At 41.8% G+C, this 22,773-nt stretch overlaps 1 protein-coding gene across 9 annotated transcripts in view; it reads right to left on the minus strand.

The window, feature by feature from the left end:
* Positions 1-1,402: 1,402 nt before the first annotated feature.
* The window catches only part of LOC147702773 (protocadherin alpha-C2-like), an 868,304-nt gene continuing 846,933 nt past the window's right edge, over positions 1,403-22,773 (minus strand). For all 9 annotated transcript variants that reach the window (XM_086931373.1, XM_086931374.1, XM_086931371.1 and 6 more), the window contains exon 4: positions 1,403-3,360. In XM_086931373.1, the coding sequence (XP_086787499.1) occupies positions 3,017-3,360 (344 nt within the window). In that variant the 3' untranslated portion in view covers positions 1,403-3,016. The remainder of the gene's footprint in view (positions 3,361-22,773) is intronic.

Below are 22,773 nucleotides of genomic sequence, written 5' to 3' on the forward strand. Positions count from 1 at the left end.
GAAAACATAGTCTCTCCTTTGTAGTCTGGTGTAGGGGACTACAACTCCCAGAAGTACACATGTTAATGACTGACTTCAATGGGGCCCAGATTCCTATGTGTTGGTAATGTTCTTGCCTTTTAGAGGTGGGTGCTGTTACTCAACTTAATCTGATGCAAATAGTACATCAATCTTCCTCAGGTCCCTAAACGCTCTGGCTCCATTACTGCCCCCAGCCGGGTCACGGAACAGCAGAGCAGTGTCCGCTTTCCCCCCCGTCAGATCCGGGTTGCTCCTGGTAAAAGCCACTTGCTGGGTTGGTTTTTGAGGCGGTCCGAGGTAACACCAACACCTTGGATAATAGCACAATAACGCCAGATATCCCTCAGACTCTTTATAGTGCGCACTTTTGCATGCTACTGGCACGCGTGCAACAACATAAAACAAACGGCAACTTCTTTTCAAGAAACCAAAAGTACACAGTGGGGATTCAGAGGAAGATCGTTTTACTGATAGTAATTGCGGCATGATGCATTTCGACACTCCGTCTTTTTCAGATGCCTTTATGGTCGGAATTGGGTTTCACCCTTCTTTAAACCTCCTTGGCTCCTCCCATTTGTAAGAGTACAGCTGGCCCCAATTGAGAAAACATAGTCTCTCCTTTGTAGTCCGGTGTAGGGGACTACAGCTCCCAGAAGTCCACCGGTTGGTGACTGACTTCAATGACGCCCAGATTCCTTCGTGTTGGTACTGTTTTTGCCTTTTAGAGGTGGGTGCTGTTACTCAACCTAATCCGATGCAAATAGTACATCAATCTTCCTCAGGTCCCCAAACGCTCTGCCTCCATTATTGCCCCCAGCCGGGTCACGGAACAGCAGAGCAGTATCCGCGTTCCCCCGTCAGATCCGGGTTGCTCCTGGCAAAAACCACTTGCTAGGTTGGTTTTTGAGGCGGTCCGAGGTAACATCAACACCTTGGATAATAACACAATAACGCCATATATTCCTCGGACTCTTTAGAGTGTTCTGGACACATTCGAAATTTATTGTTGGCTGATCGAACGCGTCCGATCCGCCAACAATACATTTTGAATGTGGCCAGAACACAGCGTCGTCATTCCTTGTTTTTGAGGTGGTTTAGAAAATTAATCGGACCTGGCTTGGTTGGTCTGAAACCGACAACACGCCCTCTGATTGGAGCCGCAATGGGTGTAAGCAAGCAACGAGTATGTATATGTATATATATATATATATATATATATTTTTTTTTTTATATATATATACACATGTATGTATGTATTTCTCTGTACTCAAGATTTGATAGAGGTGCAATACAGTAAAGTAATTTCAATCAGCTGAATTGCACTTCTTTCCTATTTGAGGAAAAAGCAAAAATCAATTAATAAACGACTTCAATCCGCAGATTTATTGTTTTAAAAAGATATTTTACTGTGTGTTTCATAAACAAAAATTGATAAACAGTGATTTAAAAAATCAACACTACTCCACTTTTTCACAAGTGTACAAAAAGGAAATGCAATATGAATTTTACATTCAACAATAAAGCTTAAAGACAACTATGGGTAATAGTTGCAATTCCATTCACATACACGAGCACAGAATAAATATGTTTGGGGTTTCATAAGAGCATAGAGCATACATACTTTAGTTCCACATAATGTGTTAGTAGGGTCAACAGTTCATATTCTCATAAAAAAATTAAATGAAACCGAAAGGGACTGTGGGGAGGTGACACAAGGTTACTGCACATAGTTAGAACGTTAGTAGATTGTATGATGTGTACGGGAAGTACTGCTTATCCTGCACTTGTAACAATTAAATGCCATTTAACAAGATCTTGTGTACTCAAAGTGCAGATAAATGCAAACATGTGGTTCTTGTTATTATTAGTAATACATGCAAACGGCAGCCACTGTGTGACTACACAGGACAAAGGTGTGATTGGCAGGTGGTTGATATAATACAGATGTTTCAGGCAATTTTTCTAAAGCACTTTAATAGCAGCAAGTATACATTGTAATGGCTGTAGAGGTGTGTCTGTTGGATTCAGTGGGACAGCATGTGTGTATTGAAATTACTCTCTCTCTCCTCACTAATGAACACGTATCTTAGGCATCGGTTGTCTCCCCTGGGGTTATATACGTTGAGGGAAATACCTGATCTTTACAAGGGCATACTAAATTTAAATCTTACATAAGGTGGGGTTTGGAAGTTAAAAGGTAAACATACCACATCCTGCCACATTTATTGGCGGACAGGCCACCCCTTATACACCACAGGGAATATGTTACTTGACATCAGTCAACATTTTGTTTTTGCTTTGCGTCAGCACATTTCTATTTGGCAACAGCCCTATGTTAATGCGCTATAAGAGCACCAAGTCGTTGGCTGCATGTTAAAACACACCTACTAAAGAGTTTAACTTGTTTCTTGCCTATGCTTCAACGTATTAAATATATTAACTAAAATTTAGGAAAAAGTGTATCACTCCCACATCCCGATATATCTGTCCACCAAACGCAAAGATGCTTCGAGCATCATGCTCATTAGTTCATCGCTTTACATATTACATTTGCTCTCTGATTTTCATACTCTTATCCTACCCAGAATAAATTTCCAGTTGGACACAATCTCCTTCTTATCAAACAAAACCAAACACGAACCGGTCAAACATACACACGCCCCACGTCTAAAATAGTGACAGGATACCACAATCAAAATATGGCGATCCCAACATCCCTTGAATATGCATCCCTTTTGCTGCAGTGGTAGCAAAACTGTTAGCTTTATTTTTTACGCTAATAATAAAGTGAAGGAAAATGGCTGGCACCAGGCTCAACATACCTTTGAAGACAAAAGAACCCGTTTAGAACATAGACATACATAGCAAATGTCCTGGTCTTATTGTATAAATATGTGTACAGGTGAGCTGTACTAAGAATAGGAAGAAGTTGGGATTTGCTACATAGGAAATATCGGCCATCATTACAAAAAAAATCTGGTAACTGAATTTCCCTTCACTGGTCACTGTTGTCAGTAGTGCTGTTGCCTTTTTCCTTTTTGTCAGTTGTCTTGGTGGTTCCCTTCTTCTTTTTCTTTTTCTTCTTCGTCTCCTCTTTCTTTCCAAAAGTTATGAAGTTACCTTTGTCAGCGGCTTGGCTGGATGGCTGGTCCTGTCGAATGGAAATAATGGCGGGAGACCCTGGGATGATGAAATTGTCAGGGAAATCAGGCGGGATAATTGGCCCTGGTTGTTTTTGGTTTCCAGGTCCAGGTCCAGGTCCAGGTCCATATTTGAAGGTCCAGCTGTTGCTGTTCACACCGGCTCCCACTGGGGGGGAAACTTCTCCTCCTCCAGGTTCTAAAATTGTAAAACATGTAACAGTTAGAACGACACAAATTGACATAGTACATTTTTAAAATCAATGTCAAATTTTACATTCTAAAAAGCAATTACAATGTTGTCAAATATAGCGTGTATCCTTCATATCCATGCATCTGGAATGTGTCACGGTTACACAGATAAAAGCAAGTTACATGTCTCTTTCTCTTCATTAACTCAAAGAATGATTTTTTCACAGTGTTTTAATAATGTGTACAACAAATACAGCGTTCAGTTTCAGATATAGTGAGTCAATATTTGGGAATAAACATTGCCCATAAAATAAAAATGCTGCAGTATTTTGCGCTATTGATTTTAGAAAAACATATTTTTTGTATTCCATTTCTGTGTAACGGAATTAGGCCCTTATTTTGTGTTTGTCTGAATCAATATGTTATTTCTCGCACATCAAAAATAACTATAGACCAGGGTACGCTATTTAGTGGGTGTGATAAATAACACCTATCACAAATTTTCGGAGAATTACGTGGATATTGGTACTTGCTGCACCAAAATCCACATAGTATGGTAAATACTATACACTTTTCCCCACTTAAATGCCAAAAACGTTTGACTTACCGAAATGTAACAAAGAGGGAGACATTTCATGCACTGGGTAATTACCACATACACTATATCACACAACTTGGAATTTTGATGCCTGCACAAACAGAGGTTCACACAGGGACTTGAAAATTCTGGCCAAATTATAATGAGGGCCTGACAACTCAGTCATGGTACTCGATGTCGACGACGTTTCGATCCCTCATTACAATCTGGGGATCATCATCAGGACTTACATTTGTATGACTGAGACAAAAATGCCTGTGGAGGAGTGCAATTCACCATGGGATGAGTCCTGGTAGGAGAGAGGAACCAAGGCAAGCACTGATCAAAGTAGAGCCAGCTGCTCTGAATATTGACTATGGATACACGTATCAAGCATATGTGGGCTATAGTACAAAGTACAGGTCGATGTTGGTGACGTGGGCCAAGGGCGCAATAGATTCAAGGCCTGGATTGAAAAATGGTACTGGCCAGCTGGCAGGATATATACACTGAAAAATGAGGAGTTCTTTCCAAAGTACAAGTCAGCATTGGTGACGCGGGCTGGGGGCATGATAGGACCACGATCTGGACTGAAACATGTTACTGGACAGCAGATGGGGCAGAAAACCAGGCAATATTGTACGAGCCCTGTCTGGTTGCCAAGCGGGATGGGAGTGGCAGCGATATGCAGTTTTCTGTAGCAGCGACTGAACCTTCAGTCAAATCCTTTTTATACAGGATTTCAGGGCCCACTTCATCTATATCTAAGATTGTGCTGTCTCTAGTGTAGATCTAAAAAAACATCCCTGTGTGTGTAAACTGTAAATGCAAGAAAAGTCTCGTGCAGGCATAAGACACCCTTAGAAGAAAAGCATAAGTGTGCCTCACGTAAGTAACCACCAGGAGGCGATTGGCAGGTTCTCACTAATTTGCTCACTATATCATCATCGCCACCTATCCTATGTATGGGAAGCTGATGACATTGGACGTAGTCATAAAATAAATGTAAGCATGTTGTTCTTAAAAAAAGATTAAAGCAAAAATGAAAACCTCTGCCCAACGGTAGTTATAACGTTTGCATTTGAATGGAATTTCAACAAAGTTTATATTTTAAGCTTTTATTTCCTTTAAATCAACTGGTCTATCAACAATCAACAAAATGTACTTTGGCTAGTAGAGCAGGTGCAAACACTAAACAAAAATATGAAAGATACATTTCGGGGTGGGGTGATTATTTTGATACAACAGACCCTTATTGCAAAAACTGACCGATTATTTTTTTCCTTGACTTTAAACCTTTCTCCTCTTCAGAAGAAACCCTGAAGCTTCCACGTAGCGATGACGTGTCTAAGTATCCTAAAACTTTGAGTGGGACATTGCAGACTCAAACTAAACTGCTCTAAAACGGAGATCCTCTTCCGTGTTCACTGCAACTCTCTCCAAAACCAACAGGTAGCCTGTGTTTAAAGACCCAAGTGAGCAGAATCATCAAAGATCAGACTAACTCCTGAGAGTACTTTGAAGGAACCACAATATTTGCCTATGTACTGGTTGATATCGAGAGCAACATACTATTGCTATTAGCTCAGTAATAAATCCCAAACATAGAAGCACTCAAACACCACATGAGCATGGCCCAAACAAGACAAATCACAGCTGCCAAATGGACACAGAATTGAACATAGGAGACTGACTCAGTGCTACCCTCTGAACCTCCCCATCATATCTTCATTTTACAAGCCATGTTCATGACCACTTTCAGATGCACTGCAAATACAGCCAGATAGGTCTCCACAAGAGGATATTCCATCAACCATTATTGCCTATGAACCACCAATCCTAACAGGTCAACGGTGGCGACAGATGTTTCTCAGTTATTGGCCTTAACTCTGCAACAGTATGTCTATGCACATCAGCACAGACTCCGCCCTTATGTCATTCAGAGAAAACCCATCCCTTCCTCTTCTCAAAGAACCACCTTGTCTCATACTATGCAAATCCAGTGACAATACCCTGTGTTTTTTGTGGCTTTCTCATTTGTGGAAGCTGCAGGAAGCAGGGATGCTGGGGGTGCTCCAGCACCCCTGAAATAATAATGCTGGAGTTCAGAATGTGAATGAACAATAAAGATTCCTTTAATTTTTCGGTGTATCCTGTCACAGTCGCTGTTAGTTCAAAGACAAAGGTCAAATATCAGGCTATATCTTCTGACAAATTGCTGCTTATTCGGAAACTGGAGGGTACACATATTTTTTTCAGACAGCACAGTGAGAAAATGTTGTAAAAGTGATCTAGGTGACAATCCTGTTGCGGAACATGCAACGAAAGGAAATGACAGTAGCATGTCATTTTTTTCCCGAACACACAACCACATTTAAAAATTTGGAAAAAACTAGATACATTTCAAATTATATCAGCAATTAGGAAGGCAAAAATGAATAACTTTTTTGTATTCCTGAAGTGTGATGTACACAAAGATTTTAATAGAATCAAAAGAAATTAACCCCTTCGATGCGGATGTCAAAGCCAGCTCGTCATGGGCGTTACCTGCGCTGCGCGCATGACGAGCTGGCTTTGTCACGAAAGCCGCGATTTTCAAATTTCAGCGCGCAGCGGGAAAACCCGCTAGTGCGCATGCGGTTAAGACACTACTTGGCGACGAGCAAATGAAAAATGTTCACTGAAACTGCATATATTCGTTTTTGTGCTATTTATTTTTACCGGTAAAACAGCATGTCTATGCAAATTTTGAGACCATTTCATTGGAAAATGTGCTGTCTGCAAATGACAGTGCGTTACCCCACCAGTGCTCCAAAATGCACCATCAGCTACACGCCACACCATTCCCACTCTCCTGCTGAATGGGCATTGCACATTGCTATACTTGTTTTTTGTATGAATCTTGTATTTTTTACAGTCCCTGTGGCAAAATCTAGCCACGGCCTGTGGAGGGAGTTTCGGTGGGGCGGAGAGGCGGGGCAGCGGAGAGGCAGGGTGGGGGTGCTAAAAACCGGAGTATGGATAATTGAAGGTAAGTAAACAATTTAATTAATAAAACGAATTTCGTAGCACGCCCTGCATCGCAAAATGTGATGCAGGGTGTGCTACGAAATTTGTTTTATTTATTAAATTGTTTACTTACCTTCAATTATCCATACTCTGGTTTTTAGCACCCCCCAACCTGCCCCTCCCCCGCCCCGCCTCTCTGCCCCACCGAAACTCCCTCCACGGGCTGTGGCTGGCAAAATCCCCACTCTAAAATTGTTCCAGCGCCACTGTACCTTGGGTGAGTTTTTCTTCTCCTAGCATACCTGCCACCTCACATGGTGCCACAGTGTGACACACAATATCAGCAGTGGCTTAGCAAGGTCAGGCGGAACCCAGTGCAGAAAATGACAAAACGACAAAAATATGTTTAAAACACATTTTTGCCATTTTGTCACCCCCTCAGCCTGCACCCACCGCACACCCCTCCCTACGCCACTGGATATAGACTCCCATCACATGGTCACCCAGGCAGAGAAAAACATCTGAAAATCACTGAAAATTGTGGTTTTCCAGCTAATTTTGTAGAGGCATTGAACTGGACGAAGTCCATTAAGAGGTATGAAACCACCACGGGACATCTGCACTAGCCTCAGCAAGCTTTTTTTTTTTCTTGGAAGGAGGGGGCTTGGGGGCGGAGTGGGGTTCAAAAGTGCCTCCTAAGTACTTCTCTGTACGAGGCCCTGGCCCTTCAATGCCCCGTCCCCTCCCCACACTTGTAGAACAGATTGTTCTACAAATTGGCAGGTGTGTCCTAGTGTGCCAAAGGCAGGGCTCGAGTCGGGGGTCCACGCAGGTACATGGCGTCCCCCCACTCTTTTCACCGGGTGGACGCTGTCCCCCCAGCCAAGAAGCTGGGCTCCACAGAAATATGCTTAATGTGTCCCGGTGTAATTTTCAGACACCAGGACACGTTCAGCACATGACGTCATGAGGTCATTTGCATATTGTCAGTCCCCCCACTTCTATTTATAGGACTTGTGCCCTGGCCAACGGTAATTAAAAACTAAAATAAATCATAAATAAACAAATAAAATATGCATTATGTAAGTTGTCAGCAAAAGATGAGTAAACAATCGTCATTTTTCAGGCTCTTGGAACGTTATACTTACTGGCTGCAAAGCGGGCCCAGCTCGACGAGATCGCCAGCTCCCCATGTCAGCATTCATCAATGTAAATTAGTATTCATTTCAGCTCTACGCTGCAACCATCTTTCACTAAACGTTTTTTCTGCATGTTTACAAAGGAAAATAGCCCTCAGCCGCCAGTGTGACACATCTCTATTTGCATCGAGCATTAAGTACACAAGATATCAATTTGGAAGCTGAATTTTGAAATCGGTACCAGGCATTGAGTGAAAGATGTAATACATATAAATCATGGGGATTAGCGGGAACAAGCAAAAAAAAAAAAAAAAAAGCCTTCGCAACGCTAACCTTTATATAGCACAAAAACAAATGCACTGAAAGCAGAGATTGAAACCCCCATTTCACCCTCCTCAGGTGTCTGCAATTACTGCATGCTTGAGTGTTGGTCTCCAGGAAACCGACTATCTAGGTAATGCTTCCTTTGAAATGCTAATATAAAAGGTGCTGCACTTGGAGGAGGCGCAGCGAGCACCCAGGAGGAGGGTGAGAGGGGAAATGTATGTTTGAAAAGAGGCCTAGCGCTAATCTGATGTATTTTCTCGAGAGAGAGTCTCATAAAATCTTTTGATCCAAACGCAAGAAGCCAGGGCACAACAGGCGTCTGGGAGGACGGTGTTCACATCCCAGCTGCCTTTGAGTCAGTGGCACAGAGCCACTCATTTCTGTGTTCCATATCACACAGATTTCATAATGATGCAGCAGATAAACCTCACTATGTATTTATTGTTTGTTTCAGAAATATTTTGTTTGAATTTCACTCATTCCGTACTGTCGTGAAAACAGCCGCCCACGTTCTCTCCACGGTCATTCTTTGGTACTGTGCATTGACATACTGCCATATTTGTTGAAATATTCCACTGAAATGCCTCGAACATACCTTTCTGATATGTACTTTTCCATCAACAGTTTTTTTTAGAAACATACAAGACAGAGTAAAACATGAATAAAATATCAGAATATCTGGAAATTAAATTTGGCGTACTGACAAATTACCAATATTCTGACATTATACGTCCTGTGGTCTTATTTGTTCCAAAACTCTGTTTGTGAGACATATATGAAGCATCCTACAATGAAGTACTAGTATGAATAACCCACTGTGATATATACACTGGAATGTATACAGAATCAGTCTGTAGATTTCCTAGCTGCTAACAATGGCCCACAAATGAGTTAACAAGCATTTGCATTGAAATGGGGCTCGCATTTACAAGAGTCATAGCTACTGGCGTTGTAAATGATAATTAGGGCTCCCAGTTTTATGGGGGTAGATGTATCAACATACCCTTTTGCGATTTCTAAATAGCGATTTTTAAGGAATCGCTATTTAGAAATTGCAAAATGGGATATATGTAGAAAATCGCTATTTTTTAGCGATTTCTTAATCTTCCTTATTTGAGAATTCGCAATTTGGGAATTCGCAATTAAGGAATAATTTCCCATTCATTCCTATGGGTCAGGAGGCCCAAAGGAATGATTGTGAAATAATTCTCAATTTGCGATTCGCAAATTGAGAATAATTTCAAGGGTGCAGGGGTGTCTCAAGGACACCCTGCTGCACCCCTGAAATTTACATGTTTGTGCATATGGCGCACATACATGCAAAATTGCGATTCCTTAAATGCTTAAGCAAAATAAGGAATCGCACATTTTTGCGATTCCTTATTTTGCGAATTTTTGTTACATGCCAAAACATGCAAACGGCTTGATTCATCTAGCCCATGGTATTTATTTTTGAGACATTTCCATCTGTATTTATCCATATCTTTTTTGCTAATTGTATCTGCATTTATCAATATTTATTTGGGGTTTTATGAAAAAATGAAGCTGAAATTAGTAAATTTCCACATTTATTTAACCAGTAAATATGCACTCCTATTTGAATGCCTACTAGGTTTCAATGCTGTAAACACCAGCAAAAGATATATTAATGCACTTATATGAAATTATGCGATTTTCAGTATCAGCCTTGTGCATATCAACTGCTGTTAAAGACTTTTTACTAATATTAGCTTCTTGTTTACCCCCCCTTATCAATCCACGCCGCTACTGGACTGACAGTCATGGCAGACAGTATTTAGAATAACTCAAAAAAACAACCCAGTTTCCGTTTTATCCACATTTAAAAATAAATACAGACAAAAAAATACATGTTTTCTGTCTGTATTTATCTGTAAAAATCTGTAAAAACGGAAAACAGGGAGTCTTAATGATAATGTATTTTACCCATGTGTTTTTGCTTGGAGTGTTGTGGATGTACGTGGTGTGGAGTGAATTATGTGTGTTGTATTGGAATTGTGTGGGGTGGTATTGTTTGGCATATTTGTGTAGTGGTGAAATTAATTTGTGGTACCAACGTGTCCCCTGTGGGTACATGTTCACATACCACAGCCGTCCCGGAGTTTGTCACAATCTGGCACCATTTTTAGACGCTGCTGTCAGAAGCCAAGTGCTATGTAAATGAAGGGCTGTGTCGTCAAAAAAATATGATGTCAAAAGTTCGACTGTAGGGGGCGTGGGTTAGCGCCCGATCAGGATAGCGGCGCCGGCGTGAGCACTCCGTCCCAGTCGGAGGACACAGGCGGTTCACGTTTCCCCTCGGACCCGCGGACAGAGGATTTTGCTGTAGGAAGTCTTCAAGAATGCAGTGAGTCCCTTTTGCGGCTCTTTGAGGCTTGCTTTGCCACTTTTTTGCTTCAGGACTTCTCGGTCGCAGCTCCATGACGGCCGCGATCGCCATTTTGTGCTCAAGAGCCGATTTTTAAGGTGCAACATACTCCTGCCTCTGGCGCCCTCTCAGGATGTTCAGCGCTTCCCTTTTTCCTCATAATGGGCCATAACTCATCATCTATAGACTTTCCTTGCTTGCCACCTTTTATTCCTCCTCCTTTCATGGATGTTGCCTCCACTTTCCTTAGTTTTTTAGCTATGGCAGCCATTTTGTGAATCCTCTCATCTCTTTCTTGAATCCATCGCCTGTGGCAGTTGTTTCCACCAACCTTCCTTGCTTCGTGAGAGACTCTCTTTCATCTTTTTTTTCTTTCTTTCTTTATAACCTCCTGCTGTCATTTTAATATTTTGGAGGTTGCACAGATCCTCCAAGTGTGTTGCTTGGTGCTCTCATGTACAGGAATTTATATAGCGCACATCACCAACCGGTCTCTAAGTGCTTGCTTAGGGAACCCGTCCTGGTATTCCCCTGTGAGATAACCCCGGCAGGGTATCCACAAGGTGAAAGCCAGGCATCCCGCCACGAGGGGCTGTTGTGGAGATTAAGCAAGCTATTGCCCAGAGTCGCAGAGTGTGAACAAGTGAATCGAGTAGGCACCGGAGCAAGAATTGTCGAGTCCATGGACATTTTAGGACTCAAGACCCCTCCGAGCCGAGAATTGAACCCTGGTCCCGGGGTGACCTCTGCTTCCAGGTCTGCCTCCTTTAACCAGTGAGCCACACTTCTCTCATCAGTGGTGCCTGCAATTCCATGGGCAAGCTCACGCCAGACTGCGTCACTAAGGCTTCAAAGCACGTCTTCATCAAGAATTCTAAGGTGTTCTCCTCATTAGCTCATTTAGAAGCTTCTCAATCACCTCTCGCCTCTACATCGCATCTTACGATGGAACATTCCGCGAAGACCTCGGGGAAAGGCACTACCAAAAGGTTGAAAAAGGACCCTCCTTCACCTACTAATACTGCCGCCACCATATCCATGGAGCTGTCGTTGGAGGAGATAAGAGCACTTTGCCCCTTTATGGAGGAAACCAACGCCAAGCTACAGGTTCTGACCGATAACTGGTCACAAATGGACGTGAGAGTCACATTAGTGGAACGCAGCGTTTCTTCTCTTCAGGAGTCATCTACTAAGGGTTCTCACATGCATTCGCAGATTTCCTCTTGTCAAAAACAGGTCGAGGACCTTGAAAATCGTAGCAGGCGTAATAATTTACGCATTTACGGCCTGGTGAGAGGTTGCGAGGGGAATGACCCCATTGCTTTCTTCAAGTCTTTTCTACCTAAACGTTTGCGTATGCCGGAGGACACTGCTCAACATACAGCGGGCCCACAGACTTGGCCGTGCTTCATCTTCTACTTCTACTTCATCGAGGCCGAGAGGCGTCATCATGTATTTTCTAGAATATACGGACCTCTTAAAGGTCCTTTCAGCAGCCAGGGCGTCTCCTCATCCTACCTGGTCGGGATCCTCATTGTTTTTTGCGCAAGATTTTGCTAGAACCACGGCTAGTCGTCGTAAGGCCATCCTGGATATGAGATCTGATCTTCGCTCCATCGGTGCCAGATATGGACTCTTTCACCCATGCCTCTTTAAGGTCACCTACAATAATAAAACAACGACCTACGAAGATCCAGTCCGACTTCAGAGCTTCCTGAACTCCTGCCGAGCTGCTGACATGGACCTTTCTGGTCCCTCCTCCACTTTTCCTCCATGATTTCTCTAAGTTGTTGTTGTTTCTCCTCGTTTGGCTTCTTAGCGGTTGTACTTTTTTCTCCTGTACACTTATGTGTGTATTTCTATCTCTTTTATGTCTACCTTTTTCTTCTTTATTATTTCTGATGATATGATCTCCTTGTTGTCTCTTATCTTTATTGATTCATTCTCCTAATGTTGTCCTCATGTTTCCACAGATTATACTTCGTGCTCCGTGTTGTCCCTCCGGCTGGGTGGCTTGCTGACCCTGGACGCCCTGCCTCCTCCAGTTGGCTCTACCCCCCCCTCCTTTCACTTTCGATCTTCTTCCTGATTGTGCTCTCTTACCTATACTCCCTGTAAGTACATTCTCCCTTTTTGTTCAACATGTTTGTTTTCCCCCTCGTTTCCTCTTTCCCGACTTCCTCCCCATTTCTCTCCTGTTTAAAGGTGTCTCTTTTTTTCTACTGGCTTCTACTTTTTTACTTCTTCTTCTTTCATTTTCTGTCATTTAATCTTTGGGACTATTTACCCTACTCTTCTGTTTTCGCACGTATTTGTCTAGCACTCTTTGTCTTCCCTATTTACTCCTCTGCTTATTCCTCTCTTCTTTATTTGTCTCTTCTTTTTCTTGCCTTCCCCTTCATTGCTTGATTTCTTCACATTCTCCTTTTGTATCGGTTCATGGACATTATTATGTTTTACTCCAATTATGCTCATGCTTTCCTGTTTACGTCTCTACCTTCTTTTTCCTTTCCTAACATATACATGCTTTCTCTCACTTCTCTTTTCTCTTTTACTTACTATTTCTTCTTCCTCCTTTTTCTTGTACTTTCTCCTCTTTTCCCATTCTTTTTCTCCTACGTTTTTGCCATTCATCATTATTTATTTCTCTTCCGCTTATCTTTTCTCTTGGGCTTTCTCTTTGAATTTGCTCACCATGTCTATCTCACTATGTTTTATATATTATGTCATTGAAAATAGTTACATGGAATGTTAAGGGTATTAATTCCCCAATCAAACGACAAAGAATTTTGTCTCACCTAGCTAGATTAAATGTTGATGTTGCATATTTGCAAGAGACTCATCTATCTGATGCAGAATCTGCAAATCTTAAGAGAGGCTGGGTGGGTGAGGTTTATGATTCCCAGGGAGATGACAAACGAAACGTAGTAGCTATTTTATGTCGTTAATCCCTATCCCACTCCTTGATTAATCAGGAATCAGATGCTGATGGCCGATGGCTACATGTTAAACTGTCTCTTAGAGGTGTTCTAATTTCTTTTCTCAATGTTTACGCCCCCACAGGTGGTGACCCTATATTTTGGCATATGCTATCTCAACACATCACTTGATTTGTTGATGATAACTTCCTCTTGGCTGGTGATTGTAACCAACCCCTGGATCCCTTCTTTGACAGATCTTCTAAAGCTTCATATGTCCCAAATAAATCTCACAAACCTTTTGCTCTAGCCATTTCCCAACTCAAACTCATTGATACTTGGTGCCTTTGCAATCCGACGGCAAGAGAATTTACTTTTTACTCTCCTTGCCATCATTCCCAGTCTCGGATTGATTATATTTTTGCTACTCACAATATTGCCCAGACTCTTACTAATGCCGAAATTGGTCCAATTTTACTATCGGATCATGCCCCTGTCTTAGTTCATCTTGATATACTCCCTAAGCCTGTTGGACCTAAAAGGTGGCGTTTTAATAATGCCCTTCTTTTGGATTCCAAGTTCACTGCCTCCTTTGAAGATTTTTTTCTAATCAATGACACCCCTTCTATCCCTAAGCACACCATATCAGATACTTTTAAAGCTGCGGTGAGATATTTTATAATTCGATGTGTGGCAAAAAAACGGAAAATTGCCCGCAAATTTACTGGGAATCTACTCCAAGATATTAAGAAATTGGAACTCGCCTATTTCACTTCACACTCACAAGACAGTTTAACAGCTCTTGTCAATGCCAAAATGAAGTTCAACAAACAATCCACAGAAGATGCCTCCTTGTATTTATTGAAATCAAGCGCAAAGTTTTATGGGGGCAGGAATAAAGCAGGGAAAATTTTAGCCAACTATTTGAAAGTCAAACACAATAAATTGAATGTTGAGTCCATCTATGATACTCATTCCGACCTTAAACACAAAGATGCTGATATTCTCACTGAGTTTTCCCTTTTCTACAAAACCCTGTATTCTTCTGAAACCCAGCCCTCCTCCCAATCTCTAGATCGTTTCTTTTCTACCATACACAAACCTGATAACTTCCCTCTTGATCTTTCTCACTTAGGATTGGATATTTCCCAGCGAGAATTACTTACAGCACTCCAACTTCTCAAAAAAGACAAAGCCCCCGGTCCAGACGGTCTCACTGTTGAATTTTTCCTTTATTTCTCAAAGTTACTTATCCCAAAATTACACTCTCTTATTGATACATTTGTTGCCTTAGGTGCCTCCTCAGGTTCTTTCTCTGACACCCAAATTTGCCTAATACCCAAGGAAGGAAAAGATGCTCAGTATTGCAAAAATTGCAGGCCCATTTCTCTGGTCAATATTGAATATAAAATATTCGCTAAGTCACTCGCAGCGCGTCTTGACCTTCTACTTCCGGAACTCTTGGGTGAGGAACAGTCCAGCTTCGTCAAGGGTCGATTTATCACCGATAATACTAGACTTTTGTTTAATGTCCTATCAAAATCCCAACACCTGCCCTATTCCCTAGCAGCGATTGCCCTAGATGCTGAGAAAGCATTTGATAGGGTTGAGTGGTCCTATCTTTTCCATACCCTTAAGTGGTTTTGTTTTGGCCCTAAATTCATCTCTTTGATTTATTTATTGTATTCCAACCCACGTGTGGCAGTATGCGCTAATGGCTTGGTCTCCTCCTTTTTTGACCTGGGCATAGGTGTCCGTCAGGGTTGTCCCTTGAGCCCCTTTCTTTTTAACCTGGCTTTGGAGCCTTTCTTATCCAAGCTCCGTCAGAACCCTAACGTCTAAGGCTTTCAAACCTTGAATTCTCAAGTCAAGCTTGCCACATATGCTGACGATATTTCACTTTTTATATCCAACCCCACTGAATCAATTCCTGCCTTCCTTGATGAAGTGAAAGATTATTTCCGGATATCTGGCTATAAGCTTAATAATGATAAATGTGAGATTTTACCCTTGACGAAGTCTACTTTCAAGCCTGATTTTAGTGCCTCTAATTTTACATGGAATTCTTCACACATCAAATACCTTGGCCTACATGTTACCCCCTCCATTTCAGGAACGGTTTCCCTTTGTTTAAATAAATGTATTCAAAAAGTATCGGACTTAACGACTAGATGGCATCCTCTTTACTTATCTTGGTGGGGCCGTCTTGACACCATCAAGATGATGTTATCTACTATAATCCTTTATACTATTTCTAACATCCCAGTATCTATCCCTTCCAAGTTTTTTAAGAAGATTAACTCAGTCTTGATATCTTTTCTCTGGAACAACAAAAAACTTAGAATGTCCCTCGCTAGGCTTATACACCCCAAGTCTGAAGGCGCAGTTACCTTCCCGGTTTCCCAGTTTACCATAAGGCGTTTTCGCTACGACAGGCTTCCTTTTGGCTACAAGACCCAATCTCTCCTTGTCCCCTATGGGCTAAAGTTGAGCACCTCTTTCTTTCCCCCTTCTCTTTTGCTGAGTTTATTTCATTTTCACGTAAACCTTCCTCTATTCCCACTCCCATTCATAAATTTACCACCAAACTACTTTTATCCTCTTCACCCACTCCTCCTGCGACAGTTGCTGATTTCCTTGCTTACACTATCTGGCACAACATGTCCCTCCTGATTCGTTGCAAACCTTTTTACTGGAAATCTTGGAGACAAACAGGGTTAATTTGGATTTCCCAATTATTCTCACACTCTATTTTCATACCCTTCCCAACTCTTCGCTCCACTTATGGTCTGCCTGCTTCTTTTGCCCACAAATATCTCCTACTTAAAGAGACAGTAATGGCAACTTACGCCCGACTTTTATAAACACATGCTTCTCCTACTTCCCTTACCCCCACTTCACAACTCCACTCCTTTCTGCGCACCACTCCCAACGCCTCCTCTATTTACAAGAACCTTCATACTAAAGACTCCATTAGACCCAAATCTAAAGTGGAGGAACTTTGGGAACATGACCTTGCTACATCCTGGTCCATTCCTTTCTGGGACAAGCTCTGGACTAAGATCCGCAAATCCTCTAGAGCGGCAACCTTGACACAGTCCAGTTCTTCATTTACAATAGGCTCCTTTTTACACCATTTGATCTTAATAAGCGTTTTCCAACAACTTCACACATTTGTTGGTCTTGTTCTTCCCCACAAGAAACTTTATTTCACATGTTGTTCCTTTGTAAATCTGTTCATGATTTTTGGTTGCAGGTTTGGGCTCAAATCAATGTAATTTTTCACACTCGTATTCCTTTTTCTTACATTAACATTTTCTTGGGAAGTATTTCTCCTTGTTGGGAAGGTGTTGAACTTAATACTCAGATCATTGATTTACTGTTAGCTGTTGCATTTCAGCAGATCACAGTCAACTAGAAGAATTTCTCTAACATATCCTTTAAAGCATGGTGGTATAATGTTTGTCACAACCATAGACTAGATACTGCTTTTGTTTTTCCTGCTCACATGGCGGCAAAGCGTATGGACTTATGGCTTCCTATCATACTTTACCTTGATGTATGTACTAATCACTCATTTCATCCACAACCTTCCCAGCAAGAGGTCTCCAAACCCCCTTGGTTGCCCTTCACATTCTTTCTTTCTTTCATTATCACTTGTATGTATTTACTTTTGCATAGCCATATTTTCGGAATTATTACCTCTCCTTTATTTAGTTCTAATGTCCATGATTAGTTTTCACTATTGTATGTAACTATAATGCTCCTACTGCTTACTACTGTTTCTTATATTTTATGCTATTTTTATACTTTGTATTGACACCTTGTTATTCTCTCCTTATATCAAATAAAATTATTTTTTTTAACTTAAAAAAAGTTCAACTGTACTGATAGTCAAAGCGAATTATGTTTTACTGATTGCAGCATGAGATGATTCATTTTCATAATAAAAGAGCTATTTTTAAATGCATTATTTGTGTATTTTGTTTTTATTCTACCATTTGCAATCATTGGTGTAAGTATGGATGGCATATCAGCCCTCTTCATTCCTAGCAGCATGTGTTCATTTGGCAGTTGTTATGAGACTTAAGTTCCCCGTACTGATCAAGGTTATGCTGATTGCCTCCTTTGAGTCTGTTACAATATAGGGCATTGTCTGTACTCTTTATCTCCAAGTAACAGGGACACTGTCTATTATTTTGAATTTATGGTTGCTATATGGTGACCAGGGTTGCTCAATCCAAGACAAAAGGCAAGAATATGGATGAATGATGCTTTGGCCCATGGCTGGGTAACGTCACCCAGAGCAGTGTTGTCTCTTCCGGTGCAGCAAGGGAGACGCTATGCTTTTTTATTGCATGGGACCATCTTGTTTAGGGATCACATGGGGGCCGGGTAACCTCATCCGGAGCAGTATTGTCTCTTCCAGTGCAGCAGGAGAGACAAGCACTTTAACACCTGTCTGCACTATAGCAATTGAATAAAAATAAATGTGTGCTCCAGCAGAAGTTGTAAAGCCCAAGCAGTGTGTCACACATATGTAAAGCCAGTGTCAACTACAGGGAATGTCAGTAGCAGGATTCCCTGTAGCTGAGCGCATGTATGCCATAGGTGATATTCTCGGACTGCCCTCCCGAAGCTGGAAGCACCACACTTCTGGTCTTAGAAGTAACTTGCTGATGCTGCTGTAGCCATGCTGTTCGGTTCTGACACGTGCCACCTTTTAACAGAATGTTGGTGGTCATCTTTAGTGGGCATTCAAGCACTGTCACATGACCACACTTCCCACATGCTAATGGTAGCCAACTTTAATTTCAGCCATCCTTTGTAGGTGTAAATCTGGCAGCCATTTTGATAAATCAGAAAATATACCGCACAGCACTTGAGCTTGTATGATATAACTTTTCCAGTGTTATGAAATTGTAGGCACTTAGTAAATACTAATTGACACAATATTATACATATTTGCTTGTTAAGCAAACATGCACACTGGCAAATTACAACGGAAAAATGTTAATACCCAACGCAAGAATGACTATTTTTTTCTAGCTTTGGTTATTAGCATTTCTTCGTTGTAATTTGCCTGTGTGTAGTTTGTATTGCAAAGTGTTTGCATAACAAGCAAATATATATAATATTGTGCTGTCCCCCGAGGGAGAGGGTGTGGCTCAGTGGTCAGAGCTGCCGACTCTGGAGTTGAGGACCAGTGTTCGTGCCTTGGCGCTGCTTCAATATACTGTGATTCTTAGCAATTCTTAATGTCCTGCCCGAGATATATGAACACAAATAAAATAAAAAATCAGCAATTTCGAAGAGGCGTTCAAGCAGTGTTGGGAGTGCGAAGAGACCAATTTAAAGAAATAAACAAACAGACCTCGGAGAGGTGGTTGGGGTGGGCAAGCAGTGAAGGGTGCAGATGTAGAGCTGTAGCCAAGGAGCAGGAGCGAGTGTTAGCAAATATAAAGAGTAGTTGTTTATAATTACGAGGAGAGAGAGCAAGTGTGGGTGTGGGTGTGGGTGAGCTCCTGAGCCTTAACGAAAAAGAGTGCTCATAGAGTAATAAATAACATGATGAGTAACACCACATGCAACAGGGGCTGTCCTCGTGGGAGGTTACAAAAGAAAAAAAGGAGGGACTAGTGACCATAATAACCAATGGAAAGTAACCAATAACAAAGGATAGTTAAAGGAGCCAATTAGAAATATGGGTGATGCTTAATGCCCAAATCCTCAATATACATTTTCCAGCATTCCGTTAATCAATTGTTTTTTTTGCATATGTGGCCCTAAGTGGGAAGGCTATGCCCAGACGTGGGTCCCGTGCTCACTACACCACAGGATTCAAGCTAGCCTGGCTGATGAAGGGTGATGCCCTGAAACTGGTCCCAGGATACTTGTTTTCGGTCCAGGGAGAACCTGGCTTGGCAGTTCAGGCTGAACTGTTCCCACAAGGAACAGGGTCAAGACTGATTTGCATATGGCTGGGTCCATAGTGGGGTGGGGTTGTGAGCAAAATAATGTTGGATCAAACCCAGATCCTTGTGACTGGGGGTGAATGTTTGCATTGTCCAGCATTCCGTCCATCAATTGATTCATTTGCACATATCCTAAATACAACCTATCTCGAAGAGACAGCCCAAGCACTGCCTAGGTGAGACCTAAAAATGCATTCGATTTTTTTTTGTTGAGACCTCTATCAATCGATCCTTACACTGGATTTTGGTTGTCAGTGGAGTCAGGTTCAAACATAGCCAAGTGCTTACCCTACAAACTCTATCACTCTCCAATTATTGATTTGGCTCAAGTAAGGTTACTCAATAACTGACAAGTGACTCTCTGAGACCTGCTTCATGTTAGTCCCTCGTCCTGGAAGTGTAGCAAAATCAACAGGCTCTTCCACAAATGTCTCTACATGGCACTTGGATTGATGTTTTTAAGCTCTGCTAGTTTTCGGCATGTTGGAGTGACCATGAACACATGCTGCATTCAACAAGAAGACTCACACAAACCCACAATAGGGCAGTCCTGAGCTGGGCTGCCTTGGAAAGATCCAAGAACACATATTCTCCTTACCCAAAAAATTCAACTTTTCATCAGATCTAAATAGGCATTTTTTATTATAACAAATGTAAACTTTCTGAACTGGAATTTAGGTTGAAGTAAAAAAAATAAAGGAGCTATATGAGGGGAAAGATACTTCTTAACTCCATGGCTGCTAAGGCAATTCCCCTCCTGTGCTGGGAAATTGCTTTATTCATTGTTTTATGACGAGCTGGGCTCGTCATCAGTGTATGAGGAGGCTACACCATGACGAGCCCAGCTCGTCATGAGTGTGGAAGGGGTTAATGACAAACTTAAGATTCCGTTCTATTATGAGTAGGAAAGGGTTTCTTAAAATAGGTGAGTGTGGTACGTTTCTAAATCCCTTCAAGAAAAGCCACAAACTTTGTTGATGTCTGCAAAAGGAGAAAATAGTATAATTCAATGTCTTTTACCATGGTGTGCATTTCACAAACAAAGCGAAAAAGGCTATCAAATCCTTGGTCATTTACAGGAGTAATGTCTGAGGAGTGTTTTACTGTGGAAACCAGGTGTTTGGCTCTGTCAGAGTGGGAGACCCAGACATAAATGTCTAAATACTGGTTGCCTCACATAGATAGGTTTGATGTCATGAATGGCCTTGAACAACAAAGTGTGTGTGTGTGTGTGTTGGCAGGATTCTTTGATGTATAGTCACCTGGCGCAAGCAATGGAAGAAGACGGTGATTTCATCTTTTCTTAACCACCTTATCATAAGAATAAAGAACCTATGCAGTATGCAAGATATATACCCATCAGTGACACTGCCTCTAGGGCCAACTATAGGCCACAGCCATTACCAATTGTTGAGAGGGTGGTAACTCAATAGTGTTGGCCATCAGAATTAAACCTAATCATGAAGACCACTTAATTTAAAGCATTCTACCCCTATACACCAGACAATAGGTCAGCACAGAAGGTTCATACAGAGGATTTTGCTTTTCATCTGAGTAAATGTAGTATGACACTATAGCTAAAGTGACAGGAATGCTCTGTGGGTTTCATATTTCGAAAAGTACATACAATTGAAACCTAAACTACACAAGACTTTTTTGGCACACAGGAAAATAAAATCTAATCATGAATGTGACAAATTTCACACTATTAAAAAGACTCATTTGGGATCCTCTTTCCTCACTGCAAGCTATAGACTTGTAACCAACATCCAGTTTGTAGATGCCATCACTGAATATTCGAAACGCCTTGAAAACATGTCTGGTCTTTGAATCCTCCATCAGGTTTCATCCAAGCAGGGAAACAAACAATGCCCTGCTCAATATCTCTGTGGAAATCTTTCATTGACTGGGTAAAAATACGACTTGCTTACTGGCTTGTCTGCCCTCCCCTGGGGCTGCCCTTTTGACCTTTACATGCTGCTAGTGCCCACTATAGCCGGAGTTTTTAGGTCTCGGCCTGTGATGGCTGCGCACATGCGCAGTCTCGCTGGCGAGATTTAATGAGATAAAGTACTTTCACTAGCGAGGTTAAGCCCACCCCTCTTTTCCATTGGCTAGCGTCACCGTTCGTGCTAAAGGGTGGCCAGCCATTGGAAAAGAGATCCTAGTGACATACTTGTTTCTCTTTTGAAGCCGTCCCATATGGACTAGCTTTCTTGACTTACTGCTGTAGTAAAAGCTTTCTTATCTTTGTTATGGGGCCATCTGTTTTGCATAAAGAAAGAAGATAAGAAAGCTTCTACGCCACCAGTCCAAGTGGGACGGCTCTAAAAGAGAAAACTTGGCGTCGAGGCGAGGGGACTTTTGGTATAATCTCGGCACCCGCGCTTTACTTCTAACATTAAAAGTAAAGAGCGGGTGCCGCGATTATACTAAAAGTAAAGAAATCAATGTTTTTTCTATTTCTTACTTTCGGTATAATCGCGGCACCTGCACTTTACTTTTAATGTTAAAAGTAAAGCGTGTGTGCTGCGTTTATACCAAAAGTAAAGAAATAGATGAAACGTCTATTTCTTTACTTTTGGTATAATCGCGGCACCCGCTCTTTACTTTTAATGTTAAAAGTAATGGGCGGGTGCCGGCTGCCTGGCGAGCGCTTGTCTTGTTAGGTTTATGCTCTAGTTGCTTCTTAGAACTAGGTTCCTCTCGTCCGCCTCCATTCCTCCCACTTCTCCTAAAGGGACCGGGGAGGAGCACAGCAAGGGGGAGAGGAAAGGCTGTTTTTTTGGTCTTTCTTTAGTCTGCCTCTAACATGTTGCATTCCTGAGAGAATCTCGCCAAGAAGGGAGGGAGGGGGAGAGGGGGAAAAAACACAAGGAGTCATAAAGAGAGCAGCTGAGGAGGACGAAACTTAACTTTACCAACGTTACGAAAAAAACTTCTCTTCAGAAAGTTGGAAATCTCCACTTTTTTTTTTATTCAACAGAGGCGGAAGATCGGGCGAACTAAAGCCGAGGAGAAGCGGCTGGATCTTGAAGAGAAAGTTGCACGGAGATGCTGAGTGTTTTTTTGGAGGGCTGAGTTGGGAG

Source organism: Lissotriton vulgaris, chromosome 7 (genome assembly GCF_964263255.1).
Source record: "Lissotriton vulgaris chromosome 7, aLisVul1.2, whole genome shotgun sequence".
Taxonomy (NCBI): Eukaryota; Metazoa; Chordata; class Amphibia; order Caudata; family Salamandridae; genus Lissotriton; species Lissotriton vulgaris.